At 41.4% G+C, this 21,992-nt stretch overlaps 1 protein-coding gene across 1 annotated transcript in view; it reads left to right on the forward strand.

Moving 5' to 3' along the window:
- The window catches only part of kdrl (kinase insert domain receptor like), a 41,798-nt gene that overhangs the window by 15,618 nt on the left and 4,188 nt on the right, over nucleotides 1-21,992 (forward strand). The window contains exons 11-29 of the mRNA XM_085789538.1: nucleotides 34-148; nucleotides 2,789-2,897; nucleotides 4,112-4,396; nucleotides 4,643-4,789; nucleotides 4,945-5,073; nucleotides 6,083-6,189; nucleotides 6,649-6,778; nucleotides 7,572-7,676; nucleotides 9,300-9,413; nucleotides 9,599-9,687; nucleotides 9,864-10,017; nucleotides 10,797-10,894; nucleotides 11,540-11,662; nucleotides 11,950-12,061; nucleotides 14,368-14,467; nucleotides 17,573-17,678; nucleotides 19,208-19,332; nucleotides 20,581-20,659; nucleotides 21,136-21,239. Of these exons, the coding sequence (XP_085645664.1) occupies nucleotides 34-148; nucleotides 2,789-2,897; nucleotides 4,112-4,396; nucleotides 4,643-4,789; nucleotides 4,945-5,073; nucleotides 6,083-6,189; nucleotides 6,649-6,778; nucleotides 7,572-7,676; nucleotides 9,300-9,413; nucleotides 9,599-9,687; nucleotides 9,864-10,017; nucleotides 10,797-10,894; nucleotides 11,540-11,662; nucleotides 11,950-12,061; nucleotides 14,368-14,467; nucleotides 17,573-17,678; nucleotides 19,208-19,332; nucleotides 20,581-20,659; nucleotides 21,136-21,239 (2,331 nt within the window). The remainder of the gene's footprint in view (nucleotides 1-33; nucleotides 149-2,788; nucleotides 2,898-4,111; nucleotides 4,397-4,642; nucleotides 4,790-4,944; nucleotides 5,074-6,082; nucleotides 6,190-6,648; nucleotides 6,779-7,571; nucleotides 7,677-9,299; nucleotides 9,414-9,598; nucleotides 9,688-9,863; nucleotides 10,018-10,796; nucleotides 10,895-11,539; nucleotides 11,663-11,949; nucleotides 12,062-14,367; nucleotides 14,468-17,572; nucleotides 17,679-19,207; nucleotides 19,333-20,580; nucleotides 20,660-21,135; nucleotides 21,240-21,992) is intronic.

The following is a 21,992-nucleotide window of genomic DNA, read 5'->3' on the forward strand; positions in this document are numbered from 1 at the left end:
GTTTTATTGCATTTTTTTTTCTCTGTCCTGCAGATGCATTGCCGACGCTGACCCAGTCCTGGTCAACACTAACAACAGGGCAAATGACTCTCACAACTCGATTAAGAGTATAACCACCAAGCCTGAACTGGTGAAAGGAAAAAATAAGGTAGATGGTTTAACTTATTCTCTTGTATTTGCACGTGGTATTTAAACAATGGATAGACTTGTGGCATATTTGTTCACCGTGAAATGTAGTTGATGAATAGAAATGACGTACTATACAATATTTGTGGTGGTTTATATGAAAGCAATCAAGAGGATGTGATTGAGAAGGTGTGTAGAGAGCCACAGAACAACCAATAGTTTGGCAAGAGTCAAGTAGAAACCTCCTGTGACCAGGGCTTGAAATTCAGATTTAACATCTGAAATCCATAAATGCCTACAATTTTCCTATTGGCAGTGGTGCAGTGTGTCTCTCACTGAAAATTATTCATTTTGTTTGCATTAGTTTTGACTGTAACTGTGACCAAAACCCATGAGAAGACACTCATCAATTCCCTTTGAAGAATTTGCTTTTCTATTTCATTGCTGCACTTAAAAAGACATGATTTATACTTGTACTAAGCAACCAGGAAAATGCGGGAAAATCCCTTGATTCGATGTGATGTGGTGCATCGGAAAAGGAAGATGCCAAACTGATAAATAATGTACATTTATAACTTAAATTATAGAGGGTTAACATACTAGCATAACTGCATTGGTTTTCCTGTGATGAAAAAACCTTTCTATGAGAAACAAAACCTCCCTCAGAGCATCCCTGCCACTTCTGACATGGTGGCCCATAAATGACAGACACAGTTTCTCTCTGCTGAAGTGAAACACACACTCGATTTCACAGTTTTTTCATGTGGAGAAGACCTGTAAATTATACAGCTGCTGCTTCACCCTGGGCTTTACACATATTGTTTTATTCTGACATCAATTCATCTTTTCCACTGGTGAGACTCTTGTAAACAATAGTAAAGTTATGCATGTGCCAAGGGATGAGAACAAACCTCCCTTGTATCTATTCAGCCCCAGCATTACCTGTGAAGATGAGCCAGCACAAACACAAAAACAGCTGGAATTATGCTTTTGTTATACAAGCATATATTACTCTGTTTGTACATAACGTAGTTGTCAAAGCATAATCACAAAAACAGATTAAAAAAAACTGTGTTTGTCGTCATTGGGGAATTCACCAGTTTGTCAGTTTCACATTGAACAAATATTGCCATGCAAACCCAAAACATACCACACATAGAGGAAATTTTAGACATCATTGCTAATGTCCTATGGGAGCCTGTTACTAAAACTGTTCACCCCAAACATAATTAAGAGCAGGCCTCCACTTTCTTGTGAAAGTCAGTCCATAGAATTAGGTTAAAAAACCCATTTACAGAAGACTGGGTCAAATTAGGGCACAAATTCACTGACAGCCAAGTTTCTGCAGGGGATGAACTAGTGATTAATATCTATCAAACATCCCTATTCACTGTTTGAAACTGAATTCCTGCTGAATAATTGAGTTATGTATCGATTTATGGATATTTATACCAATTATTTGCTCTCCAAGTAACTGTCAATATGGCCATTTTCACAGGGCATCACTTCTAATATGTCTCTGACATAAACAGATAGGCAGCAGTTATTTACAAGTACCTGTGGCCAAACGCTGGTGCTTTATGAGGGTTAGGACTAAGGGTCAATGATAACAAGCAGCAGTGTAAAAGAAGAGGGATTTGTTGGAAGTGAATTCCTTGCTGTCACCCCACATAAATCGTTTTGGCCTCTGAATAAGAGCGTAGTCGGGGCAGGGCCTCTGACTGGGTCCCCAGAAAGCCAATAGAGAGGGATACTGGCCCGGGTCATTATGTAAGGAAAACACAGGGGGAAGACATGGGCACCTGGTCACAGTTCGTCTGGTCAGGTCACCTCTCAGGGACTGAGCACAACCATTTAAATGACTGTTTTTGAGCTTGGGTTACATGGTGAGTAATAGTCGTAACATAATACTGTGAGGTTGCTCTATCAGTGCTTTGAGAAATGTTATAGCAGTATGAATTGGACATTATATACATATATACAGCTATGTATATAATATAACATTTTTACTGCCTGTTTATATGGTGTTCATTGTACCTGGAGGTTGAAAGGGTTTCATAGCTATGGCTGTTTGTCTGAAAGGCAACACAATAGTTCCTACAACTCAGGAAGTTTCAGCCCGCATACACCCAGACAATACACCCACATCATTCATTCTCTTTGATGTAGCTGACTGCCCCCAAAAAAAACAGATGTCACTATGAACATTAAACAGAACCCCATGCAGTCTGGCCCTCACCCAAGTTTCACATATTATTTTGTCTATTTAAACCATTAAAATGTTGTACTAGCATGATTACAAAAATTGAGTGTGGCATTAGAAGTGCTTTTCAGGAAATGGACATGGAGCCCCAGCGCTAGATCTATAGTGCAGGTCTGAAGGAGACTCAGTGGGTTTTAAAACTCCAGATGTACCCTTTCATTAATGTGACGCACTGGAGAGTAAAAAACAGACCATTCTTGTTGCAGACCTCTTACTGGCCTGTTAACAGCAGCTAACTGCTCTGATGGTGACTGACTCCGCTGGGATCTGTCAGGATAAAGGATAAAGATAAAGCTCTGTTGAAAACTGAATTGTGATTTTAACCATTTGTTATTTATTCTGTTGTGAACAATCAGTATATCAGTTTATCATAACAACTGCCCTATTGATCCCAATTAGACTGTGAGCACCTTGGTGATTGGAGAGGCTAGTGTGTCGGGAAAATACTCCTGTGTGGCCCAGAATGAGATGGGCTCCAGCAACATGACAATGCCTTTCTTCGTCTACGGTAAGTGGGCTGCAAGAACACAACACCTGACGCATCAACATCTAAATCTTACCAGCTGAAAGTGCGTGCAGAGATACTCTACTGAGTTTTATTGTTATTGCAAAGCACACTATATACTGTGCACGAGATTCTTTCAGATGATTTATATAAACGCTACGTAGTAATGAATTGCAAGAACAGCGAAGGAATGTGCAGATTGTATTGTGCAATAAAGAGACCGGGGGGGGGGGGGGGGCATTAATTGAAACCATCTTCCACTGTAGTTAAACGGCTTCAGGGTGGAAGAGAGGCAAACATGTCCTGAGCCATATGGAGCACTATAATGGCACGCGTTTAAAAACAGCTATGAACAACTGCATTCCTGCTCCAGTGCCAGCAGGTCATTCCTCTTTCTCTCTGAGACTTCTGCTATGAGAATTACTTTTTTTATGCACATCTGAGCTTTTCCAAATGTTCCCAAAATGAAGATCCATTGAGACAGTTATGTAATAACAGTGGGGATGAGGTGTCGCCGCACACAAGCACAGTTCACTTTGCACAGTTCATTTGGCCACAAAGTGAATCACATTTCCTTAAAGGCTGAGTGAATCATATCTCTCAGAGTGAAGTATTGCTTTTGGAGTGGAGTGGATGTAGGTGAACACATAATTGAGGGGATGCCAAGTACAAAAAACGTCTGTCCCAGAGAGGGAGAATTCCCAGGAGGTCTTGTGCTCTGCCGCGGAGGTGAGGAAGACAAAAAATGAAGGAATGCCGCTTCAGAAAAGAGGACAGAATTGTAATAACAGCTGTCTTCTCTTACCGAACACAGAATGCTTTCCAGCAATCTGAATAAACAAGCGCAGTCCGGTTCCCCTGGGGCCCAGACTCAGCTTCGTTCCAATTGGATGAGTGCGAGAGCGCCATCAGCAATGCTGTCCGCCAGCAACGTGCTTCCAATTAACAGTGATGAAACAGGAAACAACTGCAAATTTGACATTCCTGGTCTGCGATGAGCAGTTTTGTGTCCCAAACTGTTGTCCCAAACAGGACCGTTCTGCGACTCTTTGCTTATGTGTACAGAGCAGATGACATAGATTCCTATAAAATGATGCTATTTGTTTATTATTAGTAACTCTAACTGACCCCGTCCGATCACACAGGGTCATCATCTGGAAGTGACTTAACATCACTGAAATCCTAATTTACTGCATTCCTTAAACTTGTGTGAACAGATAACTCTGAGGAGATTACCACTGAACCTCGGGAAGCCATCGAGGGGGATGATGTCACTCTGACCTGTCGGGCGGCTCGCTACCTCTACACAGACCTGCACTGGTTGGACTCTGCCAATCAAACAGTCACTTCTAACGTGACCGGCCCCCAGCTCAGCAACTACTCCATTTCCATTTCTCTCCACCTGCGTAATGTGTCCAAAAACAGCACAACAGGGTTCAAGTGCCAAGCACACAAGTTCCACAAGAGGGTTGAACTCAAGAAGGCTTTACTGAGGGTGGATGGTAAGTTACAAGTGGATATGAGAGGCTTATTGTTTATTTCTTGGTGATAACTGTTTCTTGTACCATTTGCGTTTATCATTAATAGTTTACTGAGGCACCACGGTAAAATTTGTGTGTACTCATGTGATAAGTGGCCATGCTATTGTAAATTACCACACAGGAACGGTCATTCAGTCGTAGTCTAAGTACTGTAAGATAGGAATAGAGCAAGAGTATCTCTGTTTCAGTTTGCTTTGTTTGGTGCAGCAAGGAAACGCCCCTGGCTGAGTCAAAACCTGACCAATCAGGATGTGAACAGCAGCAGCACCCTGATACTGGCTTGCTTTGCCATGGGAGTTCCTCGTCCCAACATCACATGGTTCAAGGATAACGTTCGAGTGGAAGAGGGTCCAGGTAACCTGAGATTAGTATTTCATCTGAGAATAAATTCCACACTTTTATGGAAAAAAAACCCAGCATGCACCTGCACAAAAATAGTCCCATGTGTTAAATGTCTTATGTTTATGGACTTAATTGTACCAGTCTGACTTAAAGTTTGTGTGTCGCAGGTATCACGATGGGAGAAGATGGCCTTCTGACAATTGAGAGGGTGAAGAAAGATGACGAAGGTCTGTACGAGTGTCAAGCCAGCAACGTTGAGGGTACTGCAAAAACAAGTGCCGTTGTTACTGTGCTTGGTAAGTCATGAAGACGCCCTACACGTTTTAACTTCCCAACCCTCAAAAATAAACCAACACATTTATCATAGCCATTTCACATCGGGAGGTGGCGTGTGCTAATGTCAAAACCAAAATATCTTCTCACTACTACAAATAGTTCTAGCTTGACCTCAGCATGAAAATGTCCCCTGATGGAAAATCTGTGGTTGCCAGGAATGCCAAGTGAATTCCCCTGTTGGTTTTTTATGATCAAGGCTCTGGCTGAGGGTCCTTACTTTGAGGACGTGACCTCTGTAAAGTGTTAAGAGGTCCACTAATGAGTGCTAAGAGATTGACTGCTACAACAGCCAAGGGACTGGAAACACACAGCTGATGATTGAAGTCGAAGTCCCGTCTGTTAACGCGTGTGTCCCTGTGAGCATTTCACCTGTAAAATGAATTGCACGACATGTGACAGTGCAAAATACAATGTTGGCAGGATGCACTTAGTCCGAAGATTTACTTTACCTGTGATGTTCAACTTTTGAGTTATTTTTGTCCACTCCATCTTCGCCACACACATATTTCATCAACGAGCTGTATCCATGTCCTTCTTTGGCTGTTTACTCAAAGATCACATGAAATAAGACCTGGAAGGATTTTGTGTAGATTCAAAGGATATGAACTTTCAAAGTGCCGACATGGATGGTTAGAAAAATAGTGTTTGGAGGAAAACTCTTTTGGAAAAACCGTGGTATGCATGGCCCAAACAAGCCAGAAATAAACACCAAAGTGTGTTTCCACTTCTTTTTTGTATACAATCTCAGAGAAGTATTTGATTAGAAACAAATAAACCAAAGAATGATGTGATAAAATGGTCCCCTCGTCTTCAGTCACAAACCAGTAAATTTGTAACAGACTGTAAAGGTTTTCTTTTGATCACAATACTCCACAAATCCCTGTCTATATAATGTGACAACTCATGAGATCACAAAAAGTACACGGTGCTTTTTCATCTGGGGGTTGACGACAGGTCTTTTCTTTCCAGGAGGTGACGGAAAGCCAAATGTTGAGGTCATAATTCTGGTGTGTACGGGAGCCGCAGCCACATTCCTCTGGCTCATGCTTATCCTCTTCATCCGCAAGCTAAGGAAGGTATGGCTTTACATTTCTTTATTCTCTCCAAAACACTACACATTTTTTTTGATGTTCTTGATGTAATAAGTCTGACTGACTCAGGCCTGTTGTGAAATGCAGTTTAATGGAAGGATACATTTAGCAAGTGTTTATGGTTTCCACATTTCCTGAAAATTGGGAAGTGCTTGTATTTAGGGTATGGCCTCAAAGGAGAACATAATGTGCTTGTACAACGAAAACAGTGAGGAAACTTCGGTGCAGTGATGTGTGTAAAACAAAGATTTCTGCGTAGCCAGTGTGTTGAGTCATTTCTTATGTCATGTTGAGTATGTGCATGAAGCACGAATGTCATGTCAGCATTTTTTTTTTTTACTTGCTGATCACTTAAAACAAGTTGTAAGTTGTTCCATGGTTGTGATGATCAAAAACTTCCTTATTTTAATGATGAAATTAACGTTTTTCCTATCACACCTGCAGCAACCAGCTCACTACAAGATGGGTCCATCTATCATCATTGACCCTGATGAGTGTCCCCTCGACGAGCAGAATGATCTTCTTCAATATGACGGCAGCAAATGGGAGTTTCCCCGTGACCGTCTGCGACTAGGTGAGCACTGTGCAGTTCCTCCAGTGTGGAGAAAAATGTTTAATCTTTAATGTTTCAGGCAATAATAAAGCATTAAATGTAAACTTAGCTATTTGCTTGCCATCCTCTAAATCTTTAATACAGGAAAAACATCCTTTTAAAGGGTTTCAGCACTGTTCTTCTTTTAAAACTGTGATACATACTTAATTGCTGTAATAATTTTCAAACAAAACTGGAGCATCTGAGAGTCAAGCCTGCAATATCATCTCCAACTCCTTTGGTAATAATTCATTTGAGGTTATGAATAGGATAATGTAGTCTTTGCAATGTGAATGTTATTCTTCACTACAATTCCTCATTGCAGCGATATCACTGTGTGTAGAGGCTTTGATTTTATTGGCACGGACCACCAGAAACATATATATCTGCCATTATCCACAGCAGTGAGATTTGATAATAGTGCATAAACAGTGGGATGACAAAATGTATGATAGTCTAACGAAAGATCCAAGTTCACCTCAAATGTGGTTGATGGTACAGACATACATGGCCACATTAAGGTACATGGAATAGATGTCACCCCTCTGTGCAGCTGGCGTGCAGGGTCATTATTTATCAGTGACCTGCGCTGTCATCCAGACGTAAGTGAACCATAAATTCTCTAGAATAACCACCTCGTGATGAGAGTCCCAGCCTGTTCTTTTAATCACGGGCCCATAGCCTGACTGACAAGGAATCCAGTCTTAATTTTTCTGCTCCAAGGACAGGAAGCTCTAATGTCGTCCCACTTATCACATACTTTCTTCCTTCACAGGCAAAACTCTTGGCCACGGAGCTTTTGGAAAAGTGGTGGAGGCTTCTGCCTTTGGGATCGACAAGCTCTCGACCTGCAAGACTGTTGCTGTCAAAATGCTGAAGGGTAGGATGTCTAAAATATTATTTTGTAACAGATCCAACATTATTGGATAGTTACAGGCACATTTATTATAATAAATATACTTTATCACACCCATTTTAATTTTGCCTGCATGGCCTCTTGGGTTCATCACTCATGACAGACAGACCACAAAACATACTATTGTATGGATAGCAGATGAATATCAGCTATGTGTCATTTCTGCAGAGGATTTATTTATTATACACGCTTCAGACTCATGAGCTACAGCACCACATGTGCGTGCAATTAATGTTTGTGTGGCGTATTGGTTCAAAGCAAAGCATGCAATGTCTGTTCCCTTGCAAAGTGCAGTTAGAGGTAAAGGCTAAGACCTCTAACCCTGTTCTTGATGAAGAGATTGAGCTCAGCGTATGCATTTCTTGCTGCTCGGATCAGAATGTCCAAAATCTGCAGGTGAGGAAGAGTTCACAAGTGTAAGATAGGAAATAAAAAGAGCAATAAAAAACATGTTTACATTTTTTACATTTCAGAGGCTTTAACATTTGGAAATGATCTCCTGCTTTCAGTCTTGATTTTTAACAGGAATTATTTACATTGCCATTCCAGCGTCTTCCTAAAAATTCACAACAAACCATAAATGTTAGATCAAAAAGAAAACAGGAAAACCAAGAGGCTAAAAGGAATTTGGAGCACAACAGTTTAGCTATTTCCTTTAGCATAGTTTTACATGTGGTTGAAATATATTTTCTCTTTTTGCATCACTAGAAAGGCTAAATGAATACCTACAGTACTTTGATCGATGATATGCGGATGATGTACCAGTAAGGGTAAAAAATAGGGTTGTTGCTTAGATATATCGGTCACTGTCATAGCATTAATCATGTCTCAGCATAAATCACAGGCTCTCGGTGAAGAACAGACTCAGGCTGTTGTTAGCCGTAGGTCAAACTTAATGGAAAGCAGCAGGTCTCCTCAAATTGACCATGGTTTAGTGAGAGACTCCCTGGCTGCCTTAGCTTCTAGCTCATAAATATCTGGTTCACTGAAGCAACAAAAAACAAACTCTAAATCTTGATTTTTGTAATTCAAGTCAAAGACGTTACATCATTGTTCAAACATCTCAAAGTCAGGTATGAAATGTGAGTACCTCCTGTTTTGTTTCTGTAATTCTGTTGGCACTTAGCTTTTAGGATTTCCTCCATCAAAGCCACTCCATATCACTCGGCCTAGAGCAATATTATTATTATGCCATCATTTTTAATGAAAATCAAAATCCCAAATAATCCGGCAAGTTTTTTTGCACACTGACCATATCCCTGACCATGCAAACTGCAGAACTTGAAAATTTTCTTTATATGCAAGAAGCAAGCGGAGAAAATGTCATTGTCTGTGTTCATCATAGATTCTATACATATTTTGCAATAAATATTTCATTTCCATTTTTTATCTTTCTATGATATTATTCAAATTTTCTTGGGACATTGTTTTATTTATTTAAATGCTCTTTTTTAGTGTCACTATTATAACATTATGCAGTTTTGGTTATATGAATGTAACATCTATAGGTTATTCTTAAAGATATCCTTTTTGTCAAGATGTTTTTGATGATGCATCAACTAGAACCATGTGTTTACATTATTACAGGAGGTGCTACGTCAAATGAGCGGAAAGCTCTGATGTCAGAGTTAAAGATCCTGATCCACATTGGCCATCACCTAAATGTGGTGAACCTGCTGGGAGCCTGCACGAAGCCTGGAGGTGAGCTTCACTACTGAGGAAGTTAGATGATGCAATCCCACTGTTCTGATAGTCAGATATTTTTTAAAAAAAAAAAAGGAAACGTTATGTTGCCATTGAGGTGCTAGTTAAGGTTTAAATTGATACTGACTCTTTTATTGTGAACTATTGTATGATATGGGAATAACCATATGAAATCTTAACAGGACCACTAATGATGATAGTGGAGTTCTGCAAGTACGGCAACTTGTCCAACTACTTGAGAAGCAAGAGAGACGACTTCATTGTGTACAAGGTGAGACACGGGCTGCATGACTTTTGACTTTCCAGAACTCTTGCTTTCTCATCATTTTAGTGAGGAGGATCATTAGTGTGAGCATGCAGTGACTGTTTTGACAACCTTATGGAAAAGCCCCTAACGCATGTCAGCAGCAGCAATTTCATTTATCATGATATGTGTGTGCTGGTCAGCGCCAGGACGGCAAGGTGGTGTCATCGGGATCATCCTGCGAGCTGAGCGAGCTGATGAAGCGCCGGCTGGAGAGCGTAGCGAGCACCGGAAGCTCAGCCAGCTCTGGGTTCATCGAAGATAAGAGCTACTGCGACTCGGAGGAAGAGGAAGACGGTAAAGGCCAAGCACGTCTTGCTTCCTTTCAACCCCCTAAGCACACCTCCCCCTCTCTGTTTGTCCCTCCTGCTGCTGTCTCTCCCCCCCCGCCCCCCACTCTCACCTCTGCTCCACCCCTCCTGCCAAGGAATGAAAGCTCCCCTCAAATTGTTTTCTAGCCTGTGTCTGATGGGACGTTTCCTCCTCCTGTTCAGCAGTACAATCACTGCAGCAGGAGCCACTGTCACCCCACTGAGCCTGGGGAGGCGTCTGTTTATTTCCTGTCCTTGCCTGGGTCTTGCTCTGCTCTTGGGCTCAAACTCGGGGCCGGCACGTCAGCCATATTGTCTCTAATGTGTTATTTCTGGTTTGATTAGCTGTTTACTCAGGTGGGCCAGTGGAAGGACTCCTTGTGAGTTCTTCTCTCAGACCCCCGACCAGCAGACAGGGCCCATAACCACACGTTTCACCTACAGTAACATCTGAAAAATAGAGGCAGTTTGTTTTATCTCTCATCTGTAAAGGATGTTTTAAAGACAGTGTGTAGAGACATGTGTGAGACAGGATGAATTGTTAACATGACGTGTTGTAGTCTGGGGTTTAAAATTGACAGTTTCCCCATTACAATTGTTAGTGTTTCATCTTATCCTTTTATCTGACAGGTGTAGAAAGCTGATAATCACACTGACTGCATTTTAAAACACAGCAGGATTATTGTTTTGAATTAAAAGGCTTTATATGTCCGCCATGAAAACATTATTCTAACAGGCAAAGCCTTATGTTCTCTTGTTTCACAGAATCTGAGGATTTATATAAAAGAGTCCTGACACTGGAAGATTTGATTTGCTACAGTTTCCAAGTTGCAAAAGGCATGGAGTTCTTGGCTTCACGCAAGGTAGACTCTTCCTCACACAAATCACTATAAAAAAAATCTTTCTATTATGAAATCCAGTCAATGTATTGTGTTACAACATAAAAAGTGTTTGATTTTGATTTAAATCCTTCCCCAAATAACAAGACACTAAGCCAATTCCTTGTTTAATTCCTGCAGTTAAACAGGCAAAATTTAGCAGGCAAACTGGTTCATACTAAAAAACTGTCTGCATGCAAATCATGCTGGATGTGTCTGTCAACACATTGTCCATGAATACAGCAGAACGAGCTCTTAAGCTTACATGTGAACCATTTGCCATCACACATAAAACGCAATCATTAATTTGCCTGTGTAAGTCCAATGTTTCTAAAGGATAACAGACTACAACTCATTCATACAAAGTCATTCATAATTCAGGGAGACAGGATGGGACTGATTAGAGGATGAAGCCATTGTTGTAAATTACCTTTTACAGGCATTTCTTCGCCTGGATATGGAACACATCGTCCACTATTGTAACATCACTGATGACTTGACCATGTGTTGCTCCAGCAAGCAGCCGCACTGTATAGCACACCGAGTACCTTTCTGAAGTCAAAAACATGTAGAAAAGTATACGTGCATGTTACAATGAATAAGATTTTGTTTCTTGATTTTTTCCATTAGTGCATCCACCGTGATCTGGCTGCGCGAAACATACTGCTGTCTGAGAATAATGTTGTGAAGATTTGTGATTTTGGACTTGCCAGAGACATCTACAAAGACCCGGATTATGTGCGAAAAGGAGATGTAAGTTGTTGTAGTTGTTTCCATCTGTCTAGTGTTTGCTTCCTTGCAGAGAAATCAGTTGATTAAATGAAAAACAGAAATCTACCATTAACTGGTCAGAAAAAAGGGCACCGGATAAATTCTGCAGTCCTTGGAAATCTGAGGCCAAATGAGTTTTAGCCAAATCAAAGGCAGTACCTGCTGCCACAGTTTGAACCAATCGGACGGCATAATTAGTGGTGGTGCTGTGATATATTGCTGAATTGAGGCTGTAAATTATATATTTGTATTTCAATCTTTGTTCACAGGCTAGGCTGCCGCTCAAGTGGATGGCACCTGAGGCCATTTTTGACAAGATCTACACAACTCAGAGTGACGTTTGGTCTTTTGGTGTTCTCATGTGGGAGATCTTCTCTCTGGGTAAGTGCCCTGGCTCAGCACCGAGCACTTCATCATTAACTTGCACTCTGTTAAACATGCAAGGGAACAAAGGAGGCTTGCTCATGGAAAACACATTTACTTTCACATTTATTCTCACCAACCTCACGTACTATATGCACAAAGCCTGGCATCTCCATTAAACACTAAGTTCTGCTATCTGAGGTGTTCAGTGAGAAGAGAGCTGAAGCTTGGTGCCCCTGACTATACAGGCTACCAGATGCACTGGGTAATAACTGTCTTCAGTAAGTAATTATGCCTTCAGGACAAAGGGCTCAGGCTTGCATTGTCAGCCTGAAAAAAACTATTAGAAACAAAGTTAGACGTGCTTTCTAGTACAGTACATGCATGGGACATTAAGAGGGGAGAAGACCTCCTATTTAAGCTATCCATCTCTTTCCCAGCTGGCAACACAAACTCACTGTAACCAAGCAGCCAGATCAGTGTAAAAGTGTGCCCCTGCTGTGAAACCACTGCAGCCTTTAAGACACCATTGTGTGTTGGTCCATGATCGCCTCTGCACCATGGCACGGAGCTCACCACATGTTTCTATAGCAAGACTCAACATGAAATATTGTATGTTCAAATGTCACCATGGGAAGCAGGGTAAACATAAGAGTAGAGCGTAAAAAAAAGAAGAGAACCAAGGTTGGATGTATTGCTGCGCTTTACTTTCTGACTGTGCTGCTTTTGAAACACTGCCATACGGTGTCGTCGCCCGCTGCATTGGAGAAAAAAGTGTGTCAAATTGCATATTCTTTTAAATGTAAAACACACTGACGTCATTATGACAGTTTTTCTTTTTTCCCCGCTCCTCTTTGTCTTGGTCTCTTCCTCCCTCCGCCTCACTCCTGACACATTCTCACCACATTTTACGTTAAAGAAACACTTACACATCTGGGTAGTGTTAGCCAGGCCTCAGAAAAATAAATCAGGAAACAAAGATACAAAATGACCAAGAAAAATGGCAAAGAAGTGAGCTTTGCAATCTGATCATCTTCGGAGGTCAGGGGAACCCAAGTGTGTTTTTCAGATCACTCTGTGAACCAGAAGTGTGTCCGTTCCGTTTTGTGAGATCAAATATCCAAACCTTGTTAGTGTAGTGTTGATGCCAAAACGTGAACTAAGTCCCCATGGTGCTGATCGAACTACAGATACACCATTATCACTTTGTATGTTGGGAAATGTTTATTTAATCATATGGAGAAAGAGGTGTCTGATCATAAACACTTACCGCTGAGGTATGATGTCATATAACACTATATATAAAGACCATGACCACCACTAAATTTTGCAACAGTTTCCGGCACATTGCATTGTAAACTTAAGTGCATGTTCTAGTTTTGTTTGGAGCCTTCATATCTCTTTTTATATTTAAACATATATATAGAGAGTATAATCTTTTTAATAGCTGGTAAGCTTTATCTCTTGAGAGTACTTCGTGTTCACTACAGTACAAAGCTAAATCTGTGGTTTTCCTTTGCATTTGGCTACAAAGATGGTATGTTACATTGTGTGTGGGGAATTCTATCAAACACACAAAAATATTATTTAATGAGTCAAGAAATGGTGTTGATTGTATAAAATGGAGATGTATTTTCCAAAACCAGCAAATCTGGATATTGGATATACGTTGGTTCAGTGTATGACTGTATGTTTTCACAGGGAGCCAAGCATGACGCTTTGGCTCGAAATGCAATTTTTATTGCCAACATTACGGTTCAAAAGTAAATAAAATTAGCGGTGGTTCCCTTTTGGATGGTGAGTGATACATTTGACAGATCCTCGACTCAGCAGTCCAAATATAACAATATTATACATTTAGTGTACAATGGAGACCCCACTGTCCTGTGTCATGAGTGGACCAAAGTTACATCATCCAATCATTTCAAAAACAGAAAAACTGTTCATTTGACTGTCGTCTACTGTTTTAATTTTCCCCAAACCTGAAAACACTTTGTCCAAGCAATTTGTGTCAACAGTTTGAAAATTACATTGGCAAGAACCAGCTTTATAAATCATGGTGCCCTGAGAGTTTTGTTTCTTTTCTTTCGTTCTCCTTTCTTCCCTGAACCAGTATCAATATTGTATCTCAATTATATACAGTATCTACAGCACTACGAGCACAGACGACGGATTCAACTTTCTCAATATTGTTACAGTTGGATTTTATAATGTTAATATCATATAACATCACATACTCACGTAAACCACATCATGTTACCCAACACTCTTCTTATGTATAACTTATCAATGTATTAAACTTCTCCTTCTCTTTCCTCTGCCAGGTGCCTCCCCGTACCCTGGTGTGCAAATTGATGAAGAATTTTGCTGCAGGCTTAAAGAAGGAACGAGGATGAGAGCACCTGAATATTCTTCCTCCGAAATGTGAGAATTCATTCATACATATATATATAATGAAGTCCACTTTTACTTCTGTAGACAACAAATCAAAGCAGAATTTGTCATTTCATTTAAATGCGTATAGTTCTTATAGTGAGAGAAGTGTTGTTTATTTCAGCCAGCTCAGTACCCCTGGCAGTATGTTTTCCTCACAATGGCCACGAAAGGAAAGGCAGCAAGTAAAAGCCTCCCATATCAATATACAACTGAGAGCAGGCATTGTTTCTTTGTGGGGTGCCTGATAAGAATCATGGGTAACCCTGCTCTGAAATGCTGTGGGAGGAAACTTTAGCTACTGATTAGCGAGCTTGAGGCTCAAAAGCATTTTCTGACCGACAGTGGCACGAATGTAACTGAGAGGAAAGTTTAACAAAGGAAGTCCAAGTTCCCCCAGTGAGGAGAGATGGATCCACAGACTGGAGACTTTTTAAAAGCAGGGGCTGGTGGATGGGCCTGGACATAAATATCTGTGGGAGGACACAGCGTCCTCCTCTCTGGTGTCCATGCCGTCAGTCAATGATGGAGCTAGACAAACATTTTTTGTAATGAGAACACTTTGACTCCTCTGTGCTATGTACAGCTGAACCAGATCTATGGGCTGCACAGTCTGAGCTCTGGAACTGGGTCTCACCATAACATGTGCATATGTTGTGTCTGGTTTTAATTTAAAATGACTCACATAGTCAAACTTCACAAATCGTATTTGTTTTGAAAGCATAATACTGCACTTCTGCTTAATAACAATGTGGTAACAAAAGGTCCAGCGTTTTGAAGCAACTTGTGCCAAGTAGAACTAACTGAATGAATTTATCAGCAAAGGAGACGGTGATTGGATACGATACATAAAATCTAATCCAGACCATAGTTTTTCAGTCAGAGCACACGATGTGTAGATACAGACCCAGTGGTGCCAAGAATCTTTCATACTTTCCATCTTGGTTCAGGCAATCCATTGACGAAAACAGAACTGCCAGATACTATTCTCTGCATAGTTAACACTGTGAGGGCTGCCTCTCATTTAAAGCCAAGATGAAACCTGCTGATATCAGTTTGAATGGGATGCACAGTAATACACTCAAGAGTCAGCAGGGTGAGTCCCTTGAGAGGTCTGCAGTTCATGATGTGTGTTCATAAAGTCAGGTTTTGACACTTTGAACTGACCCTAAACCCGCAATATATGAATAATAAAAAAAAGCACATGATGTTGGAGGAGGTGTTGAGCAATTAATCCGCGCCACTGCAGAAATGATTCATCAGGAATGTTGTCTACCGCCTGTTAATAAGATCCCACATCCTGATGCATTGCAAAAGAATTTAGCGGATGCTGCACGGAGAGTGGGAGGACAATAAATAGGATGCACACTTCCCATCTTACCACACATTCCCAACCGGACAAAGTAGCTAATTTTCAGAGAATCGCAGCTCCCTCAGAAACACCACACTCCCTATAGACCCAAAACATGCAGGGGGAGGCTATTTATTCTCATTACGGACCAGGCAGGAAATGTGGTTTAAATTGTGTAGTCATACAATGTGTCTACTTCCCTCCTGAATTATATGCTAAAAGGCTACGATCATGCTCTCCACATCCTGTCACCGTTAGGAGGGCTACCACCTGGACGAGTATACTCTGCACTCATTAACATGAAAATGGCAGCCGCTTGGCTTCTTTCAGCCGGGCCTGACAACACTGAGGGGCAGAGAGGTCTAGATGCCTTGCAAACAAATACAGATGGAGTAGAGGACTGGGTCAATACAACAGCGACCAGCCATCTGTTTTTCCAAGTCCTCAAACTTTAGATTAACTGAATGTGATCCCAATAGGGAATCGAAATAGTTTCACTCACATAAAACCTATGATTTCTGTAGGGGAGAGTGGTGGTTGCTGTACTTTAACAGAAACGGGATAGGGATCCATCACCAACCAGTCTGAATCAGTGACATGCTGTGAACGTAACTTAAACAGAAGCAGAGGTGCTCCGTTTCCAAATTCCTCCACAAAATGAGACGGACCATTGCGATGGAAACTCACATAAAGGCTCAGAGTCTTCCCACATGGGCAGAGACGCTGACAGCTTGTCAGAGACCTGAGCGAGGCTGTACGCTCTCACTGGTCCTCACACCCAAGACCAGGGGAGAATCAGATACAACCCCAGAGACTCTTCCCGCAGAAAACAGAGAGGATGAACAAATGTTCTAGATGACAGTCAATCCAAAGGTTGCCCAGATGTGGTCGTTCAATCAGGGTTTGGTTATTGAGGATGAAAAGACAAAGGACCACGAATCCTGGGGTAGCCGTTCCCCCTCTTGAAGCTGCTCAATCTGTCACATCTTTTGGTGCATCAACCTTAAAGGGATAATTCAACATTTTGGCAAATTGGCCCATTGCCATAATCCCTATAGTTTTAGGAGTAGGTTTGTTACCTTTAATTGTCTGTGCAAGCTATTTTTAGAACGGTGGAGCAGAGCCGCGAGCTGCTCAGAGCTATGCTACGTAGGCTAATGGAATTTCTTGGTTTCCCTCATCAAACTCATCAAATACACAATCCAACAACTCCAAAACGCTGTCGTGGAGAAGTTGTGACCTGCACATTCACCACGCTGTGAGATAATAACAGAACGTTACGAGACAGAGTTGTTTTAGTGGTAAATTCATGCAAAACCGCTGATGCGCGTTCCTGTCAGGGTTACTGTAGTTTTCTGGCGAGCTGTCTCTGCCTTTACCTCGAAAACAACTCTGTCTCGTAATGTTCTGTTATGATCTCATAGCGTGGTGAATGTGCAGGTCACAACTTGTCCACAAGAGCATCTTGGAGTTGTTGGATTGTGTATTTGATGAGTTTGATGAGGAAAACAAAGAAATCCCATTAGCCTCCATAGCGTAGCTGCGAGCAGCTCAATAAAAACAAATAAAGGTAACAAACCTACTGCTATGACTATAGGGATTATGGCAATGGCCAATTTGCCAAAATGTTGAGCTATCCCTTTAATATACTGCCTGTTGTTCTCGGTATTACCATTGAGACTGTGTCCACACAGCATGCTGAGGGTTTGTGTGTTTTTAATCAGTGGTATATTCTCTGCCTGTAGATATCAGACCATGTTGGACTGCTGGCACGGAGAGCCACAGGGGCGACCTACCTTTACGGAGCTGGTGGAGACGCTGGGAGACCTGCTCCAGGCCAGCGTACAGCAGGTATGAAAGTGTTGTTGTGTATGATTCAAACCCTGTACGCATTTAAAAGTCCAACATTCAAAATTTTCATCCTTATTGTTGGTTTTCTATGAACAACAACAGGGTTACGGTTCAGCTCTTGTGTGAACGCAAGCTACAATTTTATGATTAATTTCTTTGGAAGCACAAAAATATCAGTCACAAATATGAGTCACAAACATTACAAATATTGAGTAAACAACGTGGTTCCACAGCCAAGAGAAGATTCAGAGGTGTGTCTGGTTCAGGGGGGTGTTTAGAGTAACTGAGAGAGTAACACAACGACACTTGGCCCCTTCTGGAATATATGGAAAAACCATGTAATCATTAGTGTGATGTGAGATAACATGGTCTGTTATTTTTCACAAATTGTAGGAAGCTGGTTGTTTATATGAGGCAGTCAGAAGTGTTTGTGATAATCAGGCAAACAAATATGCACTCGAAATATGCAGGAAAATCTTTGTGTTTTGTTGTTATGTAAACATATTAAATGGTAAGGAAATATTAATATTATATCCACCCAACATAGTTCAGTTAGCCTTCCTCACAGTAGAGTCAGACTGTTAGCCAGCATGGGACCAGGACCCTTTAACCTAAGCAGCTAAATAACCTCAAAAAAGTCTGAAACCTGAGCCAGGATGCCGGACGGGTCCGAATTATTATTTATACAGCAGTATCCACGCTGAAGTGTGGACACTTCACCTTGTTGCACGTCTTGTACTTGTGTGTGTCAACCAGCAGATTCACTCTGAGCTCTGAACACATAGACATTAATTGGGCATTTGTGTTGGGTCAATTTCAGGTCCCTTTACTTAATTTTTTTTTTTTTTGAGGTTTACTATGTAAAACAGCTCAACGTAAGTTATGGCCCTGTGCAGTACAGAACAACATAACAAGCCACTGACATCTGAACCCAAAAAACTACTTTGGTGTTGAAAGAATAACAAGATGTTACTGTAGTAGATTAATGGAAACTAAAGCAGGAGGGGCGCTCAGCATCAGTTATCTCTGATGATAGGACATTGGCTCGAATCCTAACAAGCCCAGATCATTTTCAGCCATCGGGATGTACGAGGCATCTTCCTGCCACTTAAGAAAACATACTTTTTGTCCAGACTGAGGAACAAAAGGAATCTTTTACTTCTCCTGAAAAGACCACACAGTCCAGGGAAGTAATATGAGTGAAACACAAGGCCACACATCACATCACATCACATGAAAACTACAGCATGGTGCAATACAAATGAGTACGTAAAAGCTATCCTCGTGAGAAACAGCTCAGACTGGAATAGTGGAGGGGTTTGACTCTCATTAATAAAGCTTCTGTTACAGCGCAGGACGGCTGGTCCCAGACTGACGGCTTCTCTCAAATCACCATCTATTGCTTTGGATTTTATTCTGCATGTCCTTCTTTGGCTGCTCGCCACACGACCTGGGGATGTGTCAACCTACTTAATCCACTTGTTGTAGGGTGTGATCTTAGATGTCTTGTCTCTTTCTGGTTGATTTAGGACGGAAAGGACTACATTCCCATCAACACAGCCCTGCTGGGGAAGGTGGGAGACCCGACCACCACGGTGCTGTCAGAGGAGACACCGTCACGACCGTCCTCCCACTGTGACTCAGGGAGCAACTGGTGAGAACACGGATCCTTGTTCACTGGCTGGTTTACACAACAGACACAACTGAAACACAAGGGAACTTGAGGAGGAATTTGTTATTCCCACACTTTGATCCAAACAGAAAAATGTTGACAACTAATGAATGTATTGTCATATTATTCATGACAGATACCCATGTTGTCAAGAATCTGAATCCTAATGACCTAATGACTCATCTTGTCCAGCAAGTTAAAGCTTCCATCTAACCTGTGACATATCTCAGCATCTACCTGTTGAAAAGTCTAGTCCTGATATTCATGGTTCCCAGATGAAAACTCCCAGTGGCTTCGACAAATCCCAGATGTTTCCCGTAGCACCACCATGAGGTTGAATTTGATGCAGATATTCATGTTCCCCTTGGGATAATCTGTGGTCATTCTGCAACCCTTTAACTTTTCATCCAACACCATCAACAACTTGAAATTGTAATTCTGCACCACGTTTATCACGCTGATGTTGGTGTTCAACCCAAAGCACCGCTTCGTCCAAGCCATGCTGAGATCCTGGCTTGAGGCGCCAGTCTTGTTGGCTCCTTGAAATCTGAAATCAGTTGCAGCTGATTTAAATTCAAAATAAATCCCCTTATCTTAATAATATGTAAACCTATCCTCAGAGTAAGAGAAGGAGTAAGGAGTGCTGAATTGTTTTGTAAAGGAAATACTTAAATTATCTTCCCACTTAGCACTGAATAAAGTCCAAAGCAGTTATTGTTCATCTGGCACTAAGCTACAAGGAGAACATTTAGGTCTGACCTGGGGACAATGAGTAACCTGATGGGCATTTGATAAGAAATATAGACACGGAAGTTCGATGGTCAGAGAGCTTTCAGTATTGTGGCTGCTGTGAGGAATTTCCCTAAAAACTATAGAGCCAGCTTCCAGATTTATGTCGACTGAAATAATATTTGTTAAAGTCTTGAGTTTTCACAAGTCCTCCAAGTGTGTTTATTGAGTAGGTGTTGAAAAGCAGTAATGACAGTTAACGCTTAAGCTAAATTAAGCAGTCGTTTAAGCCTCTGAGTGCTGAAATGCAAAGTAAACAAGGTGTGTTTTCAAAGTACAATGTCACAGATGATGCGTATTGTTGATCCAAGTGATTAAGTTCCTGCGGTTTTGTTGTTGAACTTTGCCTCCTGGCTCCAGTGTAATCGACTGGTTCTCTGAACAGAAACAGAACTTCTCAGGATATTTTGGACATTTACCCTGGAAATATTCTTTTGCCAGGAACATCAAGATCCGTCCTGCTAGTGTGAAAACCTTTGACGAGGTTACCATGGAGAATGGGACAAATGAGAGCCACGGGGTAAGTTATTCTGTCTGACACACGGACTACACCAGAGACAGAAACGCAATACGCACTTCAACTGTTCCTAAACCGAGCCATTAGTTAGGTAACAGGCATGTGACATCAATTTGAAACTCCACACAAGAACATAAATCATATATGTGGCTCATTTGAACGCTATGAGATGATAAAAGAATTTGGATTCGGGTCAATTTTCATATTGATTGAACTGGGTTTTAAACCATAATGGCTCTTGTTAAGATGATTTCTTCTTGGGCTGTCATTTTATGTAGAGTGCCCAGTTACTTACTCATACTTTACACTATCATATTTTATGTGCACCTGTGAAGCAGTTTGTAACTCTGGTTCTCAAATGTTCTATAGAAATAAAATGCACTCATAAAAGATGTGTGATTTGCCCTCAGACAATAAAAAATAAAAGACACGATGATGTGTTTTAATGATCTACTCTCTCTTTCCATCGTCATCATCAGGACGGCCACTCAGACAGTGGGATGGGCCTCTCCTCTGACAACATGAACACACTGAAACGCCTTGAATCGCTGGCAGGTCGACCTCTGAGCATCATGGCTCTAGCGTACGTACACTACACCTCACAATACACTTGTCTCTCACTCACACACACACACACACACACTTTCACAAACAAACGCACTGGAGGAGACTGCAAAATACCTGCTTGGAAACCTCCCCGCTGTGCAGGAATGTAGACGCTATAACTGTCATACAACACACACACATTTCTTCTGTCTTAAAGTCGGCAGCTAGTTTTCCCTTTTGTCTGAAGAAACCATGCGTGAGGGGCAGCAGCACAAAGGAGGGGTGGGAGGGAAAAGGCTTGAAGGTGACAAACTGAAAGACAGAGAACAAAAGCAGCGTGGCTGCGTCACTTGAGGTTTGGCTGTTTTAACAGCCGCACTAAAACCTTTTTGTTTTCCCTTAAAGAGCCTTGAATGAGCTACCTCCCAGACTGACCTAGCTTATGAGTCATGGCCGTCCTCTATAGTCCAATGCTGGGTAACAAAAACACACCGTCTCAAAGGAGTGACGTGCACAGACTGTGTACACTCCAAAATCCTGTATAGCATTTGATGGATTTAAGATGCTGTTAGAGCAAGTTTATAAAACTTATGTCATGGAGAAAAAAAGGAAAATCGAGGTGTTATTTGAAGAAAAAGTAAAATCTGAATCAAATTTTGGGTGTCTGCAGGCATCTTGATGCTTACATACAGAATTTACAGCAGCTCAGTAGCAGGATTAATTCATTGGGTTGAACCCTTGTAGTAGGTAATTGTACTTTTCAACCTTTCAGCATCATTCTACTGTTCCC

This window comes from Trachurus japonicus, chromosome 10 (genome assembly GCF_045865225.1).
Source record: "Trachurus japonicus isolate A0001 chromosome 10, Traja_1.0".
NCBI lineage: Eukaryota > Metazoa > Chordata > Actinopteri > Carangiformes > Carangidae > Trachurus > Trachurus japonicus.